The following is a 22701-nucleotide window of genomic DNA, read 5'->3' as shown; positions in this document are numbered from 1 at the left end:
TTCAAAGAGAAAAGCCCAAGCTCACTCAACCGATCTTGTACACCTCTGTCAAAAAGCTTTGAGTTACTGTGATTCAAACGCAGGCAAATAGGGTAAGCTCATATAGGGACGGTTACCTTAATATCCTGCCCCACCACCCCAGACCGACCCCCACCAGGGACTGACTGGCTCACCTGTTGCCGGAGAAACACATCATCTTCGTCGCACTCTGAATGGTCCACCCAGGGCTGATTGGTCACGTTGTCATTCAGCCAAGAGCCGTCCTCCATACAGTACCTGAAGGCTGAGCCGTTACCCACTGGGACAGAGCAGAAAACCTTTAAACAGGGAACCCACCCTCCATCAGCAACCCATTACAGTGAACGTGTCACTGTGGTCTCAGGGTTGTACTACCCAACACAACATAGAATGTTACAGTACAGTACAGGCCCTTCAGCCCACAATATTGTGCTGACCATTTAACCTACACTAAGATCAATCTAACCCTTCCCTCCTACATAGCTCTCTAGTTTTTTAATCATCCATATGCCTATCTAAATGCTGTGAATGTGTCTGCCTCGACCCCCATTCCTGGCAGAGTGCTTCATGTACCCACCACTCCTGGCAGAGTGCTTCATGTACCCACCACTCCTGGCAGAGTGCTTCATGTACCCTCCACTCCTGGCAGAGTGCTTCATGTACCCTCCACTCCTGGCAGAGTGCTTCATATACCCACCACTCCTGGCAGAGTGCTTCATGTACTCTCCATTCCTGGCAGAGTGCTTCATGTACCCTCCACTCCTGGCAGAGTGCTTCATATACCCACCACTCCTGGCAGAGTGCTTCATGTACCCACCACTCCTGGCAGAGTGCCTCATGTACCCACCACTCCTGGCAGAGTGCTTCATGTACCCACCACTCCTGGCAGAGTGCTTCATGTACCCACCACTCCTGGCAGAGTGCTTCATGTACCCACCACTCCTGGCAGAGTGCTTCATGTACCCACCACTCCTGGCAGAGTGCTTCATGTACCCACCACTCCTGGCAGAGTGCTTCATGTACCCACCACTCCTGGCAGAGTGCTTCATGTACCCACCACTCCTGGCAGAGTGCTTCATGTACCCACCACTCCTGGCAGAGTGCTTCATGTACCCTCCATTCCTGGCAGAGTGCTTCATGTACCCACCACTCCTGGCAGAGTGCTTCATGTACCCACCACTCCTGGCAGAGTGCTTCATGTACCCACCACTCCTGGCAGAGTGCTTCATGTACCCACCACTCCTGGCAGAGTGCTTCATATACCCACCACTCCTGGCAGAGTGCTTCATGTACCCACCACTCCTGGCAGAGTGCTTCATGTACCCACCACTCCTGGCAGAGTGCTTCATGTACCCTCCATTCCTGGCAGAGTGCTTCATGTACCCACCACTCCTGGCAGAGTGCTTCATGTACCCACCACTCCTGGCAGAGTGCTTCATGTACCCACCACTCCTGGCAGAGTGCTTCATGTACCCTCCATTCCTGGCAGAGTGCTTCATGTACCCTCCCTTCCTGGCAGAGTGCTTCATGTACCCTCCATTCCTGGCAGAGTGCTTCATGTACCCACCACTCCTGGCAGAGTGCTTCATGTACCCTCCACTCCTGGCAGAGTGCTTCATGTACCCACCACTCCTGGCAGAGTGCTTCATGTACCCACCACTCCTGGCAGAGTGCTTCATGTACCCACCACTCCTGGCAGAGTGCTTCATGTACCCTCCATTCCTGGCAGAGTGCTTCATGTACCCACCACTCCTGGCAGAGTGCTTCATGTACCTTCCATTCCTGGCAGAGTGCTTCATGTACCCACCACTCCTGGCAGAGTGCTTCATGTACCCTCCACTCCTGGCAGAGTGCTTCATGTACCCACCACTCCTGGCAGAGTGCTTCATGTACCCACCACTCCTGGCAGAGTGCTTCATGTACCCTCCACTCCTGGCAGAGTGCTTCATGTACCCACCACTCCTGGCAGAGTGCTTCATGTACCCTCCATTCCTGGCAGAGTGCTTCATGTACCCTCCACTCCTGGCAGAGTGCTTCATGTACCCACCACTCCTGGCAGAGTGCTTCATGTACCCACCACTCCTGGCAGAGTGCTTCATGTACCCACCACTCCTGGCAGAGTGCTTCATGTACCCACCACTCCTGGCAGAGTGCTTCATGTACCCACCACTCCTGGCAGAGTGCTTCATGTACCCTCCATTCCTGGCAGAGTGCTTCATGTACCCACCACTCCTGGCAGAGTGCTTCATGTACCCACCACTCCTGGCAGAGTGCTTCATGTACCCTCCATTCCTGGCAGAGTGCTTCATGTACCCACCACTCCTGGCAGAGTGCTTCATGTACCCTCCATTCCTGGCAGAGTGCTTCATGTACCCACCACTCCTGGCAGAGTGCTTCATGTACCCACCACTCCTGGCAGAGTGCTTCATGTACCCACCACTCCTGGCAGAGTGCTTCATGTACCCACCACTCCTGGCAGAGTGCTTCATGTACCCACCACTCCTGGCAGAGTGCTTCATGTACCCTCCATTCCTGGCAGAGTGCTTCATGTACCCACCACTCCTGGCAGAGTGCTTCATGTACCCACCACTCCTGGCAGAGTGCTTCATGTACCCACCACTCCTGGCAGAGTGCTTCATGTACCCACCACTCCTGGTAGAGTGCTTCATGTACCCTCCATTCCTGGCAGAGTGCTTCATGTACCCACCACTCCTGGCAGAGTGCTTCATGTACCCACCACTCCTGGCAGAGTGCTTCATGTACCCTCCATTCCTGGCAGAGTGCTTCATGTACCCACCACTCCTGGCAGAGTGCTTCATGTACCCTCCATTCCTGGCAGAGTGCTTCATGTACCCACCACTCCTGGCAGAGAGCTTCATGTACCCACCACTCCTGGCAGAGTGCTTCATGTACCCTCCATTCCTGGCAGAGTGCTTCATGTACCCTCCCTTCCTGGCAGAGTGCTTCATGTACCCTCCATTCCTGGCAGAGTGCTTCATGTACCCACCACTCCTGGCAGAGTGCTTCATGTACCCTCCACTCCTGGCAGAGTGCTTCATGTACCCACCACTCCTGGCAGAGTGCTTCATGTACCCACCACTCCTGGCAGAGTGCTTCATGTACCCTCCACTCCTGGCAGAGTGCTTCATGTACCCACCACTCCTGGCAGAGTGCTTCATGTACCCTCCATTCCTGGCAGAGTGCTTCATGTACCCACCACTCCTGGCAGAGTGCTTCATGTACCCACCACTCCTGGCAGAGTGCTTCATGTACCCACCATTCCTGGCAGAGTGCTTCATGTACCCACCACTCCTGGCAGAGTGCTTCATGTACCCTCCATTCCTGGCAGAGTGCTTCATGTACCCTCCACTCCTGGCAGAGTGCTTCATGTACCCACCACTCCTGGCAGAGTGCTTCATGTACTCTCCACTCCTGGCAGAGTGCTTCATGTACCCACCACTCTCTGTGTAAATAAACCTACCTCTGGCATTCCCTATACCAGTCTTTTTCAACCTTTTTGCCCTGGAGAAACCCTTGAAATAATTTGCAGGTCTCAGGGAACCCCTGTGTAAAAAAAAATATATCTACAGCTCACGGTACATTAGTGTGATCAGTAAGTTGTGGATATAATAATCCAAAAGTAATTGCCAATGCTCTTTTGAGTAGAGAATGAGTTTTTAGGCAACCTTTCTTGAAAAAAACAGATAGTTAAGCTTAGCTTAGATAGTTAAGCTCTTGAGATTAATCTTTCTTTCCCTTTCATAAATTTTAAAAACTCATAAGGCAAACATTATACATTTCTGTTAAATAACTGGCTTAAGCCAAAATAGGATTTAATTTTTCTAAATGTAGGCTCTGTAGATTTAATTGAAAGTTGTAAATTGATTTTAATCAATGCTATTTACACCATGAAAATTTATTGACAATGTTGAATAGTAAAGTTACTAAAAACCATAAGCTAAAGGAACACAAATGAAAATATAGCTTAAGACCCAATTTTATACAAGACTTTGAAAAAGTGACATGATCAGGGTCAAAAAAAGGCCCAGCATCTTGTTTTTTGCTGCATAAATACTCAATTCTAGGTCAAACTTAAGATAAGCATACAGATTTCACCTTCAACCAAAATGAGACCATTTCTATCCTTGCTGATAATGCTTGTTAAAGTTTGCTCACTCATATAAGAAGTTGAAAACTGCAACAAAATGTTCATTGCTTTCCTATGAACGGCAGGATACTCTTCTTTCACAGAAATCCAGAACTTGTCCAGGGACAGGTCAGTAAATCTTCTTGAGTGCACGATCAGACTGCAGCTCACTAAGTTCTTCCTCTTCTCTCAAAGTCAAGTTCTTAGGCTGAGCAGAAGATTCAGAGAAAGGGTCCCTCACCCAGACTTACACTTGTGTTGAAAGGGAGGAAAAATATTGTTCAATTTTGTTCTGCAGTTCTTCCAGGTGGTTTTCAATAAGACTTGAGACTTTCCGAATCCTTCCTCATTCTGTCAGTCTGCTTTATTGCTGCCCAATCAGCAATGGAAACATTTCAAGATTTCCTTTTGCAACATGAAGTTCAAAACACGAAGTTTATTGTTTTTTAAATCATAATCTGGCGCAGAACCCCTAGTGACCTCCAACCCTGCCCTATATTATCCTGCTAGTCACCTTAAAATTATGCCCCCTCGTGTTAGCCATTAAGATGATGCAGAGAGTGCCTTAGTATGTCAGGTAGGGAGGGGAGAACTGAATTTTGTATCGGGGAGTGGGAGAAGAGGGTCAGAGAAACAAGTTGGAGAGGGTCAGGAGGCAAACGGAGCAGAGAGGGTTGACAATAGAGATGATTAGGTCAGGTTCTGTAGGTGGTCAAAGTTTAGGTTGGTTGGCAAGGATAGAGAAGCTGTCAGGGATGTTAACACAGCAGTGAATGAAGAGATGGGACTGGACCATGAGATATAGGATTATAAGACTCAAAATTAGACCATTTAGTCCATAAAGTCTGTTCCACCATTTTGGCTGATTTATGAACTCTCTCAACCCATTTCTTCTTTCCTCTCCCCATAACCTTTGGCCCTGTTTTAAATACACCCAATGACTTGGCCTCCATAGCTAACTGTGGCATTAAATTTCACAAATTCACCACCCTCTGGCTAAAGAAATTCCTTCTCATCTCTGCTCTAAAAGTATATCCTATTCTAAGCTTGTGCCCTCTGGCCCTAGGCACCTCACTATAGGAAGCACCCTCTCCATGTTCACTCTACTTAGGCTTTCCCCCTCCCCCCTCCCCATTCTTCTAAACTCAGAGTACAGGCCCAGAGCCATCAAATGCTCTTTGTACATTAACCCTTTCATTCCCAAGATCATTCTCAACCTCCTCTGGGCCATAAATCTGTCAACCTGACTGAAGGCTATTGCAGTGACTTAGCACAAAAAGACTAGGTAAGACTGCTTCTGTTTCAGTAGTAATCCTCATCCATCTGTTCAGGAGCTGTTTGTGTGTGAATAACATTCACAGCCCATGAACCTACAAATGAACTCTGCACCGGGACTTCCGGTAAGATGGCGATTGTCTAGCTGCTCCGAACTTTTGTTCCGTTACTGTCGCTATCTTTGCACTAAATGTCTCCATTTTTAAAACCTTAGTTAGGAATTATTTCGGTATCTCTTACTTGCCTGTGAATATATCTAACTTACAATGTCTAGCAAGAGTTCTAAATCCGGGAGAAAAGAAGCTATGACCCCTTCGGACGAGACGCTGGTTGCGCTTGGAAAGCTCCGAGATGAAATTTTAAAGGAATTTAAAACCGCTTTCAAACAGTTAGAAGACAAACTGGATCGGATCAACGAGAAAGTGTACAAACATGCTGAACACTTATCTCGCATTGATTCGACTTCTGAAGATTTAGAAAGTCGTGTTCGATACTTGGAGACTCTCTGTTCCAGCTTAGAGGAAAAATCTAACAAACTTCTTTCCAAAATGGTGGATCTCGAAAATCGCAGCAGACACTGCAATATCAGAATTCTTGGATTGCCAGAGGCAACCAAAAAGGGATCAACCATGAAGTTTTTCGCCGAGTTTCTCTGTGAGATATTCGGGAAAGATTTGCTTCCGAAGCCACCCGAGCTCGAACGGGCACACAGAGTTTACATTCCCCCCGGAATTCTGGGCTCCCGTCCGCGACCAGTAGTCTTGTGTTTCCATCAATACCAGGTAAAACACAGTCTGATTGTAGAGGCGCGTCGCAGGGGGTCTTTTCCTTTCCAGGATACAACCATTTGCTTTGTGGAAGATTTTGCACCCCAGACCTTAAAGATGCGCGCTGAGTTTAAAGGCGCAATGAAAGTGCTTTTTGATCGTGGTTTCAAACCTTCTCTTCGCAATCCTGCCGATCTACGAATCAAGCTTAATACCGGGAAATACAAGTAGTTCAAATCAGCGAAGGAAGCTGAAGCATTTGTGGCAAGTCTTCCGGCTATCCAGTCATCTTCGGAATCTGATCGGACCTCCTAAAATGGTGGATAAGTACTCCTCGTAGTAAAATTACTTTTTCTGGACTCGGACTTCACTTGAATCACTCAGACATTATTCACTGAAACTTTAAGGGCTGTTGACAATCTCTCCCGGGATTTGGTGTGTGTGTAATCTATTTTTATTCTTGTATAACTTTACCTACTGAGTTCTACAACTAACTCTAACTTGTTTTGGAGGTTCGAAGTCTTTAGTGAAGGCCTCCCTGTTTGTTGGTTCACAGTTTAATTGCTGATTTATTTTTCCTTTTTTAAAAATATTTATTTATTTTATCTTTTTTTTTCTTCACCCCTTTTTTCTAATCTCTGAATTTTTTTCTCCCTTCTCTGTAAATGGTTGATAAATACTCATCTTGAATTTATAATTTTCCCCTTCCTCTTCTTTTTTCTTTTTCTTTCTTACCTTTTTTTTCCCTTTCTCTTACTTTATTCTTCTATAATTTTTTGAGGGTAGGTTAGTTTTGGTTTTCTTCTGATTTTCTCTGTATTAAGTTTTATATTTCTGCAGAAGGTGTTCTAATCTGTAGTTATGTTTTCTAGTGCATAAACTAGTTATTATTTGCTATAGTATTTATACGGAACTGTTGTTAATGACACAGATCTGGAAGTTGTATTTGGGTTAATTCTTTTGGTAGAGCTAGCTACTTGTTTTGGTAGCCGTCTAGTTTTGGGTTGTGCGGATGGGGTGGATTTTCCAGTTCCAACATCACTCACTGTATTTATTGTTTCTCTTTATTGCTCAGGACATGTTTATATTTTGACCTTACGAATCTATGTTTACATCTCTGCTCCCAGACTGCTATTGTACCGCTTGACTTTTTATATGGCTAGTGTACTTAAATTCGTGAGCTGGAATGTGAAGGGATTGAACCACCCTGTTAAAAGGAGGAAGGTATTCTCACATATCAAACAACTCAAAGCTGACATTGCTTTCCTCCAAGAAACTCATATTCGTGGTTTTGATAACTCCCGGCTTCTGTCAAAGTGGGCGGGTCAGCATTTTCATTCATCCTTTGCCGCTAAAGCTAGGGGAGTTTCCATTCTTATTAACTCAAATATTCCTTTTGAACTCCATAATAAAATATCTGATACAAATGGCCTTTTTATTATTGTTTCTGGTAAACTATATAACACTAAAGTTGCACTAGCAAGCCTGTATGCCCCCAACTTTGATGATGTTAACTTTTTTGAATGGTTTTTTTCCTCACTACCAGACTTAAACTCATACTCTGTTATACTGGGTGGTGACTTCAACTGTTGTTTGGATCCTAAACTGGACCGATCGTCCTCTGTTACCAGATCACCTACTAAATTTGCCTTAGCTATTCAATCGTTTTTCTTTAATTTTGGTATCTCTGATATATGGCGTTTCCTCCATCCAACGGAGAGAGATTATTCTTTTTTCTCACATGTTCACCATACCTTCACTAAAATTGACTATTTCTTACTTGATAACCAACTTATCCCATTTGCCCACTCTTGTGACTATCAGAGTATACTGATTTCTGACCATGCCCCAGTTACCCTCTCTCTGAACTTTCCTGGTCTCCCTCAGAGGAATAAATACTGGCGGTTCGATTCAACTTTATTATCGGATGATGATTTCATAAAATTTATTAAGGATCAGATAACCTTTTATTTTAACACTAATACATCACCTGAAGTGCCATCCCAGATTGTCTGGGATGCCATGAAAGCATATTTGAGGGGTCAAATAATCTCTTACACAGCAAATCTCAATAGAAGATCCCGTGCAGATCGAGCAGACCTCATTAACCAGATTAAAGATTTGGATCAAATATATGCCCAAACTAAGAACCCTGAATTATACAAGAAGCGTGTTGAACTCCAAACTAAATTTAACCTTCTGTCCACTCAACCTGTCGAACGCCAACTTCTCGAAAGCAAGAGTCGCTTTTACATTCATGGGGATAAGTCTGGTAAATTCCTAGCCAATCAGCTGAGGCGTTCCAAAGCCAAACAACATATTACAAAGATCCGGAAGGAGAACGGAGACTTTACATCGGATCATTTAGAAATTAATGACGCATTTAAAAATTATTATTCTCGGCTTTATTCTTCTGAATCTCTGAATGACAATATCTCTGTTGATCAATTTTTACAGAATCTGAATATCCCCTCACTTTCATCTGATTTCAAAGCCAAACTCAATGCGCCTATATCACCAGAAGAAATATCTTTTGCAATTTCTGCACTGTCCTCAGGGAAATCTCCTGGACCTGATGGGTTCCCTGTGGAATTTTATAAATCATTCTCTTCACTTCTTTCTCCTCAGTTACTTTCAGTATTATCTGACTCATTTAATTACGGCAAATTGCCACCCTCTTTCAATGAGGCATCTATTATTCTTCTTTTAAAAAAGGGCAAAGACCCAACAGAGTGTTCCTCGTACAGGCCGATCTCTCTGCTCAATGTTGATGTAAAGATCTTAGCTAAAGTGTTGGCTCATAGATTAGAAACCGTTATTCCCTCCATTATCTCTGTTGACCAAACAGGCTTTATTAAAAACCGTCTCCCTTTTTTTAAAATTTGGCATCTATTTAATATTTTATACTCAGTTCCAACTGGGACTCCTGAATGTGTTATCTCCCTTGATGCGGAGAAAGCATTTGATCGTATAGAGTGGAACTACCTTTTTGCAGTCTTAGAAAAATTTGACCTCGGCCGAAGTTTCATCTCTTGGATCCAATTGCTGTACCTGTGTCCTACTGCTTCTGTTCTAACTAATTTTCAGAAATCCCAAGTATTTAATCTCAAACGTGGCACCCGTCAGGGATGCCCCTTAAGTCCCTTTCTCTTTGATTTGGCTATAGAACCTCTGGCGATAGCATTTCAAAATTGTCCTGAATTGACCGGGATTTGGAGAGGGGGTGTTGAGCATAAAGTTTCTCTCTATGCTGATGACTTATTACTCTTTCTCTCAAATCCGTCTACATCCTTACCTCTAATGTTTTCACTTCGTGACCGGTTTAGCCAGATCTCTGGCTATAAACTCAATTTACATAAGAGTGAACTTTTCCCAATTAATAAAGAAGCTCAAGAACTAATATTTCGTGATCTCCCTTTTAAAGTAGTCCATAATCAGTTTACTTATCTTGGAATTACAGTCACAAGGAAGTTTAAAGATCTCTTTCGTGAAAACTTTGTCAATCTTTCATATGCTATAAAACAGAGTCTGGTACAATGGTCACCTCTATCTATGTTTTTGGTAGGTCGTATTAATGTTGTTAAAATGTATGTTCTCCCCAAATTTTTATACTTATTTCAATCTATCGCAATTTTTATTCCTAAATCTTTTTTTGATTCCTTAGACTCTATTATTTTGTCATATCTGTGACAGAATAAGCGCTCTAGAATTAATAAAGTCCACCTCCAAAAATCTAAAAAAGAGGGTGGCATGACTTTACCTAACTTTCGCTTATATTACTGGGCAGCTAATATAAGTTGTGCTGCCTTCTGGTCTTTCTTCCACGGTCAACCCGAGTGCCCTAACTGGGTGGCAATGGAGTTGAGCTCCACTAAAGAATTATCTATATCTGCACTTCTTGGCTCTGCACTCCCTAGCAGTCTGCCCAGATCAATAGCTAATCCTCTGGTTAGACACACTTTGCGTATATGGGCTCAGTTCAGGAAATGCTATGGTTTCCAAGGGTTTTCCATTTCTAGCCCTGTCGCACACAATCACCTTTTTTTACCTACCACGTTCGATTCAGCATTCCATGTTTGGTACAGGAAGGGCATTAGACATTTTGAAGATCTCTTCATTGATAACCGCTTTGCTTCTTTTCAACAGCTCTCTGTTAAGTTCAACCTGCCTAACGCTCACTTTTTCAGATATCTCCAAATCTGACACTTTACTGCTCCTTTAATTCCTAACTTCCCTGAAATGCCTGCGAAAAATGCTATGGACGTATTTCTCTCCATTAATCCACTAGGTAAAGGTTTAATTTCAATTATCCAAGATAAACTAGCAGCCTTACGACGGGCCCCGTGGATAAAATTAAAATGGCCTGGGAGCAGGATTTAAATATCTCCTTATCCGAGGAGAGCTGGGACTCAGTTCTCAAGTCGGTTAACTCAACCTCTCTTTGTGCTCGCTATTGTCTCTTACAGTTTAAGATTGTTCATAGAGCCCATATGTCTAAATCTAAACTATCTCGATTCTACCCTGGCATTAGTCCGCTCTGTGATAAATGCAAGAGGGGCGTGGCCTCTCTCATCCATATGTACTGGTTCTGTCCTAGCTTGGAGAAATTCTGGAAAGATGTCTTCACTACATTATCGGGTATTCTGAATCAGCACCAAGAACCTAACCCCTTAATTGCTATGTTCGGTTTTTGGGGCGAGACAGATTTATGTCTGGGTCCGACCAAATGCCGAATACTATCCTTTGCCTCTCTTCTGGCAAGACGCTTGTTCCTCCTTAGATGGAGAGATGTTACCCCGCCCACTCATGCGCAATGGCTTAACGACATTATGGCCTGCTTGGACCTCGAAAAAATTCATTATTCAGTTCTTAATTCGGATCTAAAGTTCCATAAGGTCTGGGGACCTTTTATCGAGTACTTTCATAACCTTCCTCTTGACTAGGGTTTTTTTTCTTTTTTTTTCCTCTTCTTTTCGGTCCCTTGCTTTCAGCTCCCTTTTTTTCTGGTAGTAGGCATTATTATCCTCTGTTGCTAAGTGTATTCACAGTCTGGGAGTTTGACTGTCCTGACTTATACTCTTTATACTGTGTGGTGGTTGGTCTGGAGTTGTTGTTTTTTTTCTTGTGTTGTGGGGCTTGGGGAGGACACTAAGCTCACGTCTTTAATTTAGGTGCTTTTTTGTTAAATTCTCTTCCTTTGTAGCATATTGTTATTGTATGCTTAATTTTGCACTGTATTAATGCTCCTCATTGGGATTTGGGGTTTTTAATTTTGTAAAATGTTTTGAAAAACTAATTAAAAAATTTTAAAAAAAAGAACTCTGCACCAATTGCATCAAAATTTGAGTTGCTTACCATTGCGTATGCTCAGTGATCTCCATGCCGTAGTATAACATGCGTGTGGAGACCTGCAACAAATGTAGTGAATTGCATGATTCATGCTCAAAGTAAAATGGATTTAAGATTAAATTTCTTTGTTTTAAGTACCAAAAGAAATGTATTATGTCAAGGAATATCTTGGCCTATTTCTTTCTGCAGGTGAGGTGGTGATTCCAAATTATATATTATAGAAATTTGGTTCAATCTCAGTCTATTTACATTTGCAGCCAGAAGACTATTATATTGGCATTGTTTTGGAATATCTACGCCTTAGAAGTCTTTATAAAGCTGAGCTGTTACCTGGATGAGTGTCCATGTGTGCCATTTCTTAAAAGCTACTCCAACCTTATGATCAGAGCATAGTCAACTATATTGGAAAGATAATCTGTCACTGTTTTATTGGTAGGTTGGGTGTTGTACTGACACAGAGAACTGTCTTGAGGTAAGCTGACATTACTGCTTTTTGTTCTTCTAGTTTTCAAGCCAGAGGAACTACGGCAAGCGCTTAGGCCCACACTTGAAGCCTTGTACCGTCAGGACCCAGAGTCGTTGCCATTCAGGCAACCTGTAGATCCTTCGCTGTTGGGAATTCCTGTAAGTACTAATTGCTTGATACTTTTGACCATGTTACTCTGTGTAACTGCCAAATAATCCTGTGATAATTTTACTAAATAATATTTAAACCATGTTTTCAGTTTTAGTTGCTTATTGTAACAGAGGTTTCATGTAGCTGAACATATCAGATGTTAAAATGTAATGTCTGAAAATGTGATGGGGCAGTGGTCAAATTACCAGACCAATGAACCAGAGGTTCAGCCAGAAACCCCAACTTAATTTAAAAATTAAAGATCAGCTCTATTTGTCACATGTACATTAAAACATACAGTGAAATATATTTTTTGTGGCAATGACCGACACAGTCTGAGGAAGTACTGGGGGCACAGGGCAGCCTCCAGCACAAGCATAGAATGCCCACAACTTTTTCACAACTAGGGAATTTGTAGAATGCCTACAAATGGCTTTTTAGAGCAGCTTGTGGTTAAGCCTGCTAGGGAAAAGGCAGTTCTGGAATGGGTGTTGTTTAATGAACCAGATTTGATTAGGGAGCTTGAAGTAAAGGAGCTGTAGGAGTCAGAGATCATAATTTGATAGAATTCACCCTGTAGTTTGAGTAGGAGAAGCTAATGTCAGATGTATCAGTATTACAGTGGAATAAAGAAATTACAAAGCTATGAGAGAGGAGCTGTCCAAAGTTGATTTGACAGGGACACTAGCAGGGATGACAGCAGAACAGCTGTTACTGTTATTTCTGTGAGCAATTCAGAAGTTGCAGGTTCAGTGAATCCCAAAAGAAGTATTCTAAAGGGAAGATGAGGGAAGCATGGCCAACAAGAGAAATCAAAGTTCAAAGTAAATTGATTATAAGTACATATATGTCACTGCATAAACCCTGTGATTCAATTTTACTGTGAGCAATCAATGTAAGTGCAAGAAACACAATAGAATCAATGAAAGACCACACCCAACAGGATGAAAAACAACAGATGTGCAAAATAAAATAACACACCTACAAATACAAAAAGAGAAAAAGTAGAAGTAATAAATAAATATTGAGAACATGAGATGAGGAGTTGTTGAAAGTGCGTGGTTCAGTGATTGGTTCAACAGCCTGATGGCTGAGAGGTAATAACTGTTCCTGAACCTGCTGGTGCTGGTCCTGATGCTCCTGTATCTCTTTTCTGATGGCAGCAGCAAGAAGTGAGCATGGCCTGGGTGGTGGGGGTCCCTGATGATAGATGCTGCTATCCTGCGACAGTGCTCTGTGTAGATGTATGGAGGCTTTTACCTGTGATGGACTGGGCATTTTTGTAGGACTTTCCATATGAGGGCATTGGGGTTTGTATATCTTTCAGTAATTCCTCTAGCATTATATAGATAGCAAGTAATTTATTCAAGTATAAATGGCAGGAATGATTAGATTGCAGATCTTTATATAGCTATAGCTATAGTAACTTGGTGAGGAATAACCACAAGTTGTTAGCTTTGCATTTAAATTGATTAAACAACAATTCAGTTTGCAGGGACATTTGAGAAGACAGCATAACCTCCAACTCCTTCCTTAATAATGCAGTTCCTTGCACCATGGATTGAAAATTGTCTTAATTTTGTTTTCAGATGCCTTACTCAGATTGAATTTCGGGATATTGCCATCCATTTATAATGTTCAGTTTTAGTATGTTTGTGAGGAATGAGCTGTTTCAACTTCCTGGTGTTTTATTGGTATAAAGAAAACTTGCAACATTTAGCTACTTAATCTAGTCTCTTCATTTAATAAGATGTCTGTTGGGATCTAGATTTTCTTTTTGCAAAGATTTGTTCCTTCAGTTAAAAACATTTGGACAGACAGGAACTGATTAGGGATGGTCAACATGGACTTGTGTGTGGTAGGTCATGTCCCACCAAACTTAAGAGTTTTCAGTGAAGTTACCAGGAAAGTTGCAGAAGGCAGGGCAGTGGATGTTGTCTACATGAACTTTAGCGAGACATATGACAAGGTCCCGCATGGGAGGCTGGATTAGACGTTGGCTTTGAGGGAGGAGCCGGAGAGTGGCAGTAAATGGTTGCCCCTCTGATTGAAGGCCTTTGACTAGTGGTGTGCTGGGTCCATTGTTGTTTGTCATCTATATCAACAATCTGGATGCTGTGGTAGACTGAATCAGCAGATTTGTGGATGACTCCAAGATTTGGGGTGTAGTGGATAGCGAGGAAGACTATCAACTTGCAGTGAGATCTGGACCAGTTGGAAAAATGGCAGATGGAATTTAATGCAAAGAAGTGTCAGGTGTTGCAGTTAGGGAGGACCAACCAGACTGAATGGTAGAGCATGGAAGAAGGTAGTAGAACACGGGAATCTGGGAATAAGATCCATAATTCATTGAAAGTGGTGCCACGGGTAGATGGGATCATAAAGAAAGCTTTTGGCATATTGGTCTTCATAAGTTAAAGTATGTAAATTAATGTATTGAGTTTGGGAGTTGGGATGTTATGTTGAAATTGTATAAGAAGTTAGTGTGTTTTAATGTGCAGTTTTGGTTACCTACTCACAGTGAAGTTGTAAATAAGATTGAAAGAGTACAGAGAAAATGCAAGAGTGTTGTCGAGACTGGAGAACCTGAGTTACAGGGAAAGGTTGAATTGGTTAGGATTTTATTCCCTAGGATTTAGAAGAATAAGGGGAGATTTTCTAGAGGTATATAAAATTATGAGGTGTATAGATAGGATAAATGCAGGCTTTTTCAACTGAGGTTTAGTGAGACTACAGCTGGAGGCTATGGCTTAAGGGTGAAAATGAAGGAGAACTTCTTCACTCAGACAGAGGTGAGAGTGTAGAATGAATGAATGAACAATCTGCAATTGCAAGAGGTAGGTGGGGTGGGGGGGCATTTGATTTTAACATTTAAGGGAAATTTGGATAGGTACAAGAATGAGAGGGGTATGGAGGACAATGGTTAGAGTGTAGGTCGATGGGACTAGGGAGATCAATGGTTCAGCATAGACCAGATGGGCCTAAGGACCTGTGTCTGTGCTGTAATATTCTATGACTATACCAAGCTGTGATGCAACCAGTCAATATACTCTCCATCTCATATGTATACAAGTTTATATTAAAAGTTTTAGATGTCATGCCGAATCTTCACAAACTTCTAAGAAAGTAGAGGTGCTGTCGTGCTTTCTTCATAATGGCACTTACGTGCTGGACCCATGACACACTCTCTGAAATGATAACACAAGGAATTTAAAGTCTCTACCTCCGATTCTTCAATGAAGACCAACTTTGTGGACTTCCTCCTCCTGAAGTCAATTATCATTTCCTTAGTCTTGCTGATATTGAGTGAGAAGTGTTGTTGTGCTGCACTCAGCCTGCTTAACAAGAGTATAAAAGCAAAAGAGAGCATAAAATAAACCAAAAATTAATGGGAAGTTAGAGAATTGGGAAACAGAAGGCAACTAAAAAAGCCATGAGGAGAGAAAAGATAAATTGCGAAGGTAAGCTAGCCAATAATATAAAAGAGGATATCCAAAGTTATTTCAGATATACTGTATAAAGAGTAAAAGAGAATTGGGTTGAGTTGTTCTCTGATCTTGGCAATGTACTTGCAAACATTTTGCCATCACACGAGGAAACACTTAACAGTGCACTTTTGATTATTGTGTGTCCTCCGAATGCTTGGCCTTTGCATACTTTTCAGTCAGCTGATTGGACGTCAATTCAACAACTCAGTTTTGATGTGGGGAGGAAACCTCGTTGTTGATTGGCTGTGAGGTGAACTTCATGCATTGTGGACTGGAATTTTGCTCACATTGGCTCATAAATCAAGGTGTACGTATTGGTGTACAGAATTTTTCGTGGAAAGTCACACTTCTAGTCAAATTTGTGATCTCTGGATCTTCATGGGTAGAGATTAGGAAGCATTGGTCATGCAGCTTTACAGCCAGTTGATGCTTATGGATCCTTGTGGATAGTTTTGGCTGACATTTTCTGCAGTCCTGCATTGGATTTTGTAGACTATATTGGTCTTGTCTAATAGTTTGGTTTAAATTTTGGTAAAAGAGATTATCTTGTTATCGGACCACTGGAAAATAATGCTGGAGAGGTAGCAATGAGAGACGAGGAAATGGAGGACAAACTTACTAAGTGTTTTACATCGTCTTCACTGTGGAATACACCAGAAATTCAAGATCATCAGGGGGCAGAAATAAGTAGTTTATATTACTAAGGAGAACGTGCTTGGGAAGCTAATAGTTCTGCAGGTAGATAAGTCACCTGGACTAGATGGACTGTACCCAACGTTTCTGAAAGAGGTCACTGAAGAGGTTGTGATTGCTTTCTTATTAATCTTTTCAAGAATCAATAGGTTCTGGAAAGTCACTCAAATGTTGAACGTACACTCAAGTATTGAAGTATGTGCTGGATACTATATACAACCTTGAGATTTGTCATACTGGAAGCAACCACAAAATAAAGAAACATAACAGAGCCCATTTTAAAAAAAAAACTCCACACTACAAAGACCATCAAATACCTAGTGCACAGGAACAAATCCACTCTTAAGAAGGGAAGGGGGCAGAAGAAAGGAAATTATAGACCAGTTTGCCTAACTTCAGTGGTTGGGAAGATGCTGGAGTCCATCATGAAGAATGTGGTTTCAGGGTACTTGGAGGCACATGTTAAAATAGGCCAATCAGCATAGTTTCCTTAAATTTTGCTTGGCAAAGCTGTTGGAATAGTTTGAGGAAATAACAAATAAGGTCAACAGAGAGTCAGTGGATGTTGTGTACTTAGATTTCCAGAAGGTTTTTGACAAGATGCCACACATGAGGCTGTTTAACAAAGTAAGAGTATTACAGGAAATATACTAGCATGGGTAGAAGATTAGTTAACTGGCAGGAGGAAAAGAGTGGGAATAAAGGGGCCTTTTCTGATCGGCTGCTAGTGACTAGCGGTGTTCCACAAGGGTCTATGTTGGGACTAATTCTTTTTACATTATGTGTTAATGATTTGACTGGACAAATAGATGGCTTTGTGGCCACGTTTGTGGACAGTAACCATAATCCTGTACATCATTATGTACGAAAGGTTGTCAAACACAAGACAATTTCTGAAAGATAAGTGGATACATTCTCTAGCTGAAAGCGGTCATTGCATTTTACCTGATGAATTATATTTCTTCTGACTGCCGTGGTTTATATCTCATCTTCTCAGAAAATACTGAATCAATCAGAATGTCAGCTTAATATGCATTTTCTTTGTTCTGGAGGAAGCTAGTGGTTTAGTGGTTTCTCTGAGAAAATAGAAAACCCTCCACTTCTTATAACCACAAATGAGTTGGGTTGCAAATTTAACCACACACCTGCTGTACCGCGTATTGGTTGCAAATCACACTTGTCATTTGTGCAAGCGAAACTAGCTCAGAGCAGATTTTTTTCTTCTTTTCTGAAGTTGGTAACATAAAGGAGAAAAGCAGCCCTTTTTAAGGCCCTGTTTATTACCCATTCTCAGTTTGGACGCACCTTTCTTCAATTACTTAAATTGGCAGCACAGTAGTGTAGCAGTTAGCATAATCAGTGTTCAATTCCTGCTGCTACCTATAAGGAATTTGTGCATTCTTCCTGTGACCACGTGGGTTTCCTCTTGGTGGTCCAGTTTCCTCCCACAGTCCGGTCACGGTCAGTGAGTTGTAGGCCTGCTGTGTTGGTGCCAGAGTGTGGTGACACTTGCCAGCACATCCTCGCTGATAAGATGCATTTCACTGTATGGTGTTCTGATGCATGTGTGACAAACAAAGCTAAGCTTTAGTCTTCAAGATCTTTAATCTTGAATTGCTGCGGAAGATCTTCTATACTGCTGTTCAGTAAGCAGTTCTGGGAAATTGACCTAGGAGCAGCCCTCTATTTTCATCTGGATGGTGCATGATTTAGAAAGAAGCCTGGAGAGAGTGAGGTCCTCATTGTCCTTCCTACCTGGCTTTCAAGGATTTTAAGGTTGTGGGTTTTGAGTGATGCACTAAAAGAAACTTTTAAGTACAGCAGTGAATCGTTTGTGCTGTGAAGCCCTGCTTCAGTAGAGGCACAAGTTTACGTTTAGTCTGGTTAATAGGTTGACCAGTCTCTTTGCCCTTATACTTGCGGTAAGATGGCAGCACATTCAATCACAGCAGTTTCTATGGAGTGAACTAAATGTGTTATTGTCCTTTTTAAACATATTTCTTATGGTTGCAAGACATTGATGGACATTAGGAACTTTAACTACTGCAGATCTACCCCATTAGTGAGTTGGTCATTGGCGGAGAAACTGGAGGAGCTGGACTTGGTGTGGACCATGCTGCTGCCTGCATCAGAGAGTCATTGGAGGAGTCAGTGCAAGAAGGCGGCTGCATTTTAACAACAAGCGATTATTTTAGTTGCTTTTCCTTTGATCGCAACACCCTGCTGGATATTGTTAATGTGGAATGCTGCAAGTCCCATTCATTCATTCATTCATTCATTCATTGGCGGGCAGGAGAGGCAGGCAGCAGCTGAGCTGGCCTCAGGACATAGGAAGGGCTAGGCCTCAAGCAGGGGTGTCACCTGCCAACAGCCACCCAGGAGAGAGGCGTCAGAGGCAGTGCACTCCACTGAAGGCGGTGTGGTGCGTTGTCTAAGCTGGAGTCATTGCTGCTCTCCCCATGTTTGTTTGGCAGAAGACAAACTGTATTGTGTTTGACTGCAAAATGTGCTGCAACATTCATGGACTTAGGGACTAGGACTATATTTGTTTTTATATGACTGTATTTTGCTGATATCTTGTATGTGGTTGCTGTCTTATGAGGCTTATGTGGCTTGTGCTAGGTGTGACTCTCGATATTGAGTTTTACACCTTGGCTCCGGAGCAGCACTGTTTTATTTGGCGGTATTCATGCATGGTTGAGTGATAATTAAACTTGAACTTACTGATGCTTCTTGTTATGATTAGAACTGCAGTCATTTACACAACTGGAGGATTTAACCTCACATTTCTGATGAGGGAAGGCTATAGGGAGCCAGGAGGTGAGTCAGTTTCAGTCAGATACCCAGCTTCTCCCTTGGTCTTGAACCAGTTCTATTTCTGGTTGGGTGTAACACCTGAAATACTGTTTTTGGATTTTCTACGATGATAGCACCATTAACAGCTAAAAGAGCATTGTTAAGCATCCCACCACTTGCACCGTTTGTGATTTCTGGGATACGCTTGCCCACGAGATCATGCTGCTGCAGTCATGCCACCCCTGGACTGCCATATACCCCTTTGGTCACTTGTTGATGTTAGTGTAATTACAGCTGCCTCAAAGCAACGAATTTCACAACATATGTCAATGACAATAAACCTGGCTCTGATAAGTTCTGTCACAGAACACAGGGAATAAAGTCCAGCTTCATTCACAGAAATGTTGATTTAAATGTCATTTTGTTCTTTTATAGAAAATAACGTAAACCTGCTTGGTCCTAGCCACTTTTCTCCCCCAAGATTGTCAGTGGTCTGAAACATGTCTGCCAGTTTCCAGAGAACAATAGTTAAGCAAGATGATTTCTGTGGTTTTCACAGAAATCAGAATGTAAAAATGTAGCTAATGCTTTGCGGTGAGCAACTGACACAGACCATTTACTTTCACTAGTTTGACAGGCTCAGCCTCATGGCAATACCTAGTAATAGTCCTTTATACTAAACTTGCATTAATTAAACTTGTCCTAAACTTATTTGATGATTAAGCTCAAGAGATCCTTCAGATGCAGGAAATCCAGAGCAATGCACACAAAATGCTGGTAGGACTCAGCAAGTCAGGCAGCATCTATGGAGACAAATAAAGAGCCAATGTTTCAGGCTGTGACCCTTCATTGGGACTGGAAAGAAAAGGGGTTAAAAACCAGAATAAAAAGTGAGGAGGAGGGGAAGGAGTACAAGCTAGGAAGGTGATACCAAGTGGGTGGGGGAGAAGATGCTGAGAGGTGATAGGTGGAAAAGGTAAAGGTTGATCTGATAGAAGAGCAGACTGGACCATGGGAGGAAGAGGGAGGGAGCTGATGGGCAGGTGAAGAGGACAGGTGAGAGTGGAGCCAGATTGGGAGATGGAAGAAGAGGAAAGGAGGAAAAATTTACCGTAAGTTTGTGCTGTCAGGTTGGACGCTACCCGTATAGACAGAATAAGTCTCATCAGCATTTTATTACGTTGCAGTTAAATCCATAATGCTTCACTCTTACCTATGTATAGTAACAGGAAAGACTAACCTTTCTGGAATGAAGAGAAGTCAGAAACACTTAGGAAAGTGGTCATAAGGAATCAAAAGCTTCATAATGCAAAGTGCTTTTACCATGTTTTACCATGTACAGATGAACTGAAGGGCATAATGGATGCTAGTAGTCTTGATGTTACCGTGATGATTGAATGCTAACCACTTGAGTATAATCCCACCTCATTTTAAAGATGCTTTTTGTTTCTTCTTTTGAGAGTGAAGTTTCTCAAATCCGCACTTATATTTTATATAAACTAAGAGGAAAATATAGTACTGCAGCTTTGAAATACTTGAAGACTGCAATAGATGACTGAATATTTCTCCTTCACATATTCTGCATAGGATTACTTTGACATAGTGAAGAATCCTATGGATCTGTCGACGATAAAACGGAAGCTGGACACTGGGCAGTACCAGGAGCCATGGCAGTATGTAGAAGATGTATGGTTGATGTTCAACAATGCATGGTTGTACAATCGCAAGACATCACGTGTATATAAATACTGTACAAAATTAGCCGAGGTCTTTGAGCTTGAGATTGATCCAGTCATGCAATCTCTTGGCTACTGCTGTGGACGAAAGGTAAGATTCTTTATATCAAAAATCTGTGAAGTGATGTAGAAAGCACTTAGTGTATGTATAGTTTTCATCAACTGTACTCTGTCACTGGTGTGATTTTCATTATCTACTTTTTAATTACAATTATGAACAGCCAATTGAGACAAAATGTACACTACCTTATCATCAGTGTAAATATAAAGGGTATTTATTCACTTACTAACATCAGAGTCTTTAAAATAAAATTCACGAGCTGTCGTCATCTCCCAATGTATTTTACCCTCCCTTTTCACTTCTTATTAAAATTCTATACAAGTTAATTGTACCACACAAAAAACTGAAGATTCCAGAAATAGGAAATAAGAACATAGAAAACCTGCAGCACAATACAGGCCCTTCGGCCCACAAAGTTGTGCTGAACATGGCCCTACCTTAGAAATTACTAGGCTTACCTATAGCCCTCTTATTTTACTAAGCTCCATGTACCTATCTAAAAATCTCTTAAAAGACCCTATCGTATCTGCGTCCACTACCATTGCCAGCAGCCCATTCCACGCACTCACCACTCTGAATAAAAAACTTACTCCTTTCATCTCCTCTGTACCTACTTCTCAGCACCTTAAACTTGTGTCCTCTTGTGGCAACCATTTCAGCCCTGGGAAAAAGCCTCTGACCATCCACACGATCAATGCCTCTCATCATCTTATACATCTCTATCAGGTCACCTCTCATCCTCCTTCGCTCCAAGGAGAAAAGACGGAGTTCACTCAATCTATTCTCATAAGGCGTGCTCCCCAATCCAGGCAACATCCTTGTAAATCTCCTCTGCACCCTTTCTATGGTTTCCACATCCTTCCTGTATAAGGAGAAGGTGGGAGTGGAGGATGCTATCACGTATTTGCTGCACAAATCACTCTCTCACCTAGATGGGGTCAGTTGTGCTGTGAGGATTACATTCCTTGACTTCTCTAGTGCCTTTAACACCATCCAGCCCAAGATCTTAAGGCACAAACTAACGGAGATGGGAGTAGACTCTCACATGGTGGATTGGATAGTGGACTACTTGACAGATAGACCTCAGTATGTGCGGTTGGGAGACTGTAGGTCTGACACGGTGGTCAGCAGCACAGGAGCGCCGCAGGGAACCGTACTCTCTCCGGTCCTGTTCACCCTGTACACATCAGACTTCCAATATAACTCGGAGTCCTGCCATGTGCAGAAGTTCGCTGATGACACGGCCATAGTGGGGTGTGTCAGGAATGGACAGGAGGAGGAGTATAGGAAACTGATACAGGACTTTGTGATATGGTGCAACTCAAACTACCTGCGTCTCAATATCACCAAGACCAAGGAGATGGTGGTGGACTTTAGGAGATCTAGGCCTCATATGGAGCCAGTGATCATTAATGGAGAATGTGTGGAGCAGGTTAAGACCTACAAGTATCTGGGAGTACAGTTAGACGAGAAGCTAGACTGGACTGCCAACACAGATGCCTTGTGCAGGAAGGCACAGAGTCGACTGTACTTCCTTAGAAGGTTGGCGTCATTCAATGTCTGTAGTGAGATGCTGAAGATGTTCTATAGGTCAGTTGTGGAGAGCGCCCTCTTCTTTGTGGTGGCGTGTTGGGGAGGAAGCATTAAGAAGAGGGACGCCTCACGTCTTAATAAGCTGGTAAGGAAGGCGGGCTCTGTCGTGGGCAAAGTACTGGAGAGTTTAACATCGGTAGCTGAGCAAAGGGCGCTGAGTAG

General features: G+C 42.5%; 1 protein-coding gene across 3 annotated transcripts in view; it reads left to right on the top strand.

Moving 5' to 3' along the window:
* crebbpb (CREB binding protein b) overlaps positions 1-22701 on the top strand; it is a 161525-nt gene that overhangs the window by 87013 nt on the left and 51811 nt on the right. For all 3 annotated transcript variants that reach the window (XM_073060085.1, XM_073060086.1, XM_073060083.1), the window contains exons 17-18: positions 12062-12180; positions 20737-20976. In XM_073060085.1, coding sequence (XP_072916186.1) covers positions 12062-12180; positions 20737-20976 — 359 coding nt within the window. The remainder of the gene's footprint in view (positions 1-12061; positions 12181-20736; positions 20977-22701) is intronic.

This window comes from Hemitrygon akajei, chromosome 11 (genome assembly GCF_048418815.1).
Source record: "Hemitrygon akajei chromosome 11, sHemAka1.3, whole genome shotgun sequence".
Classification (NCBI taxonomy): domain Eukaryota; kingdom Metazoa; phylum Chordata; class Chondrichthyes; order Myliobatiformes; family Dasyatidae; genus Hemitrygon; species Hemitrygon akajei.
This window is presented reverse-complemented; position numbering and strand designations above follow the sequence as displayed.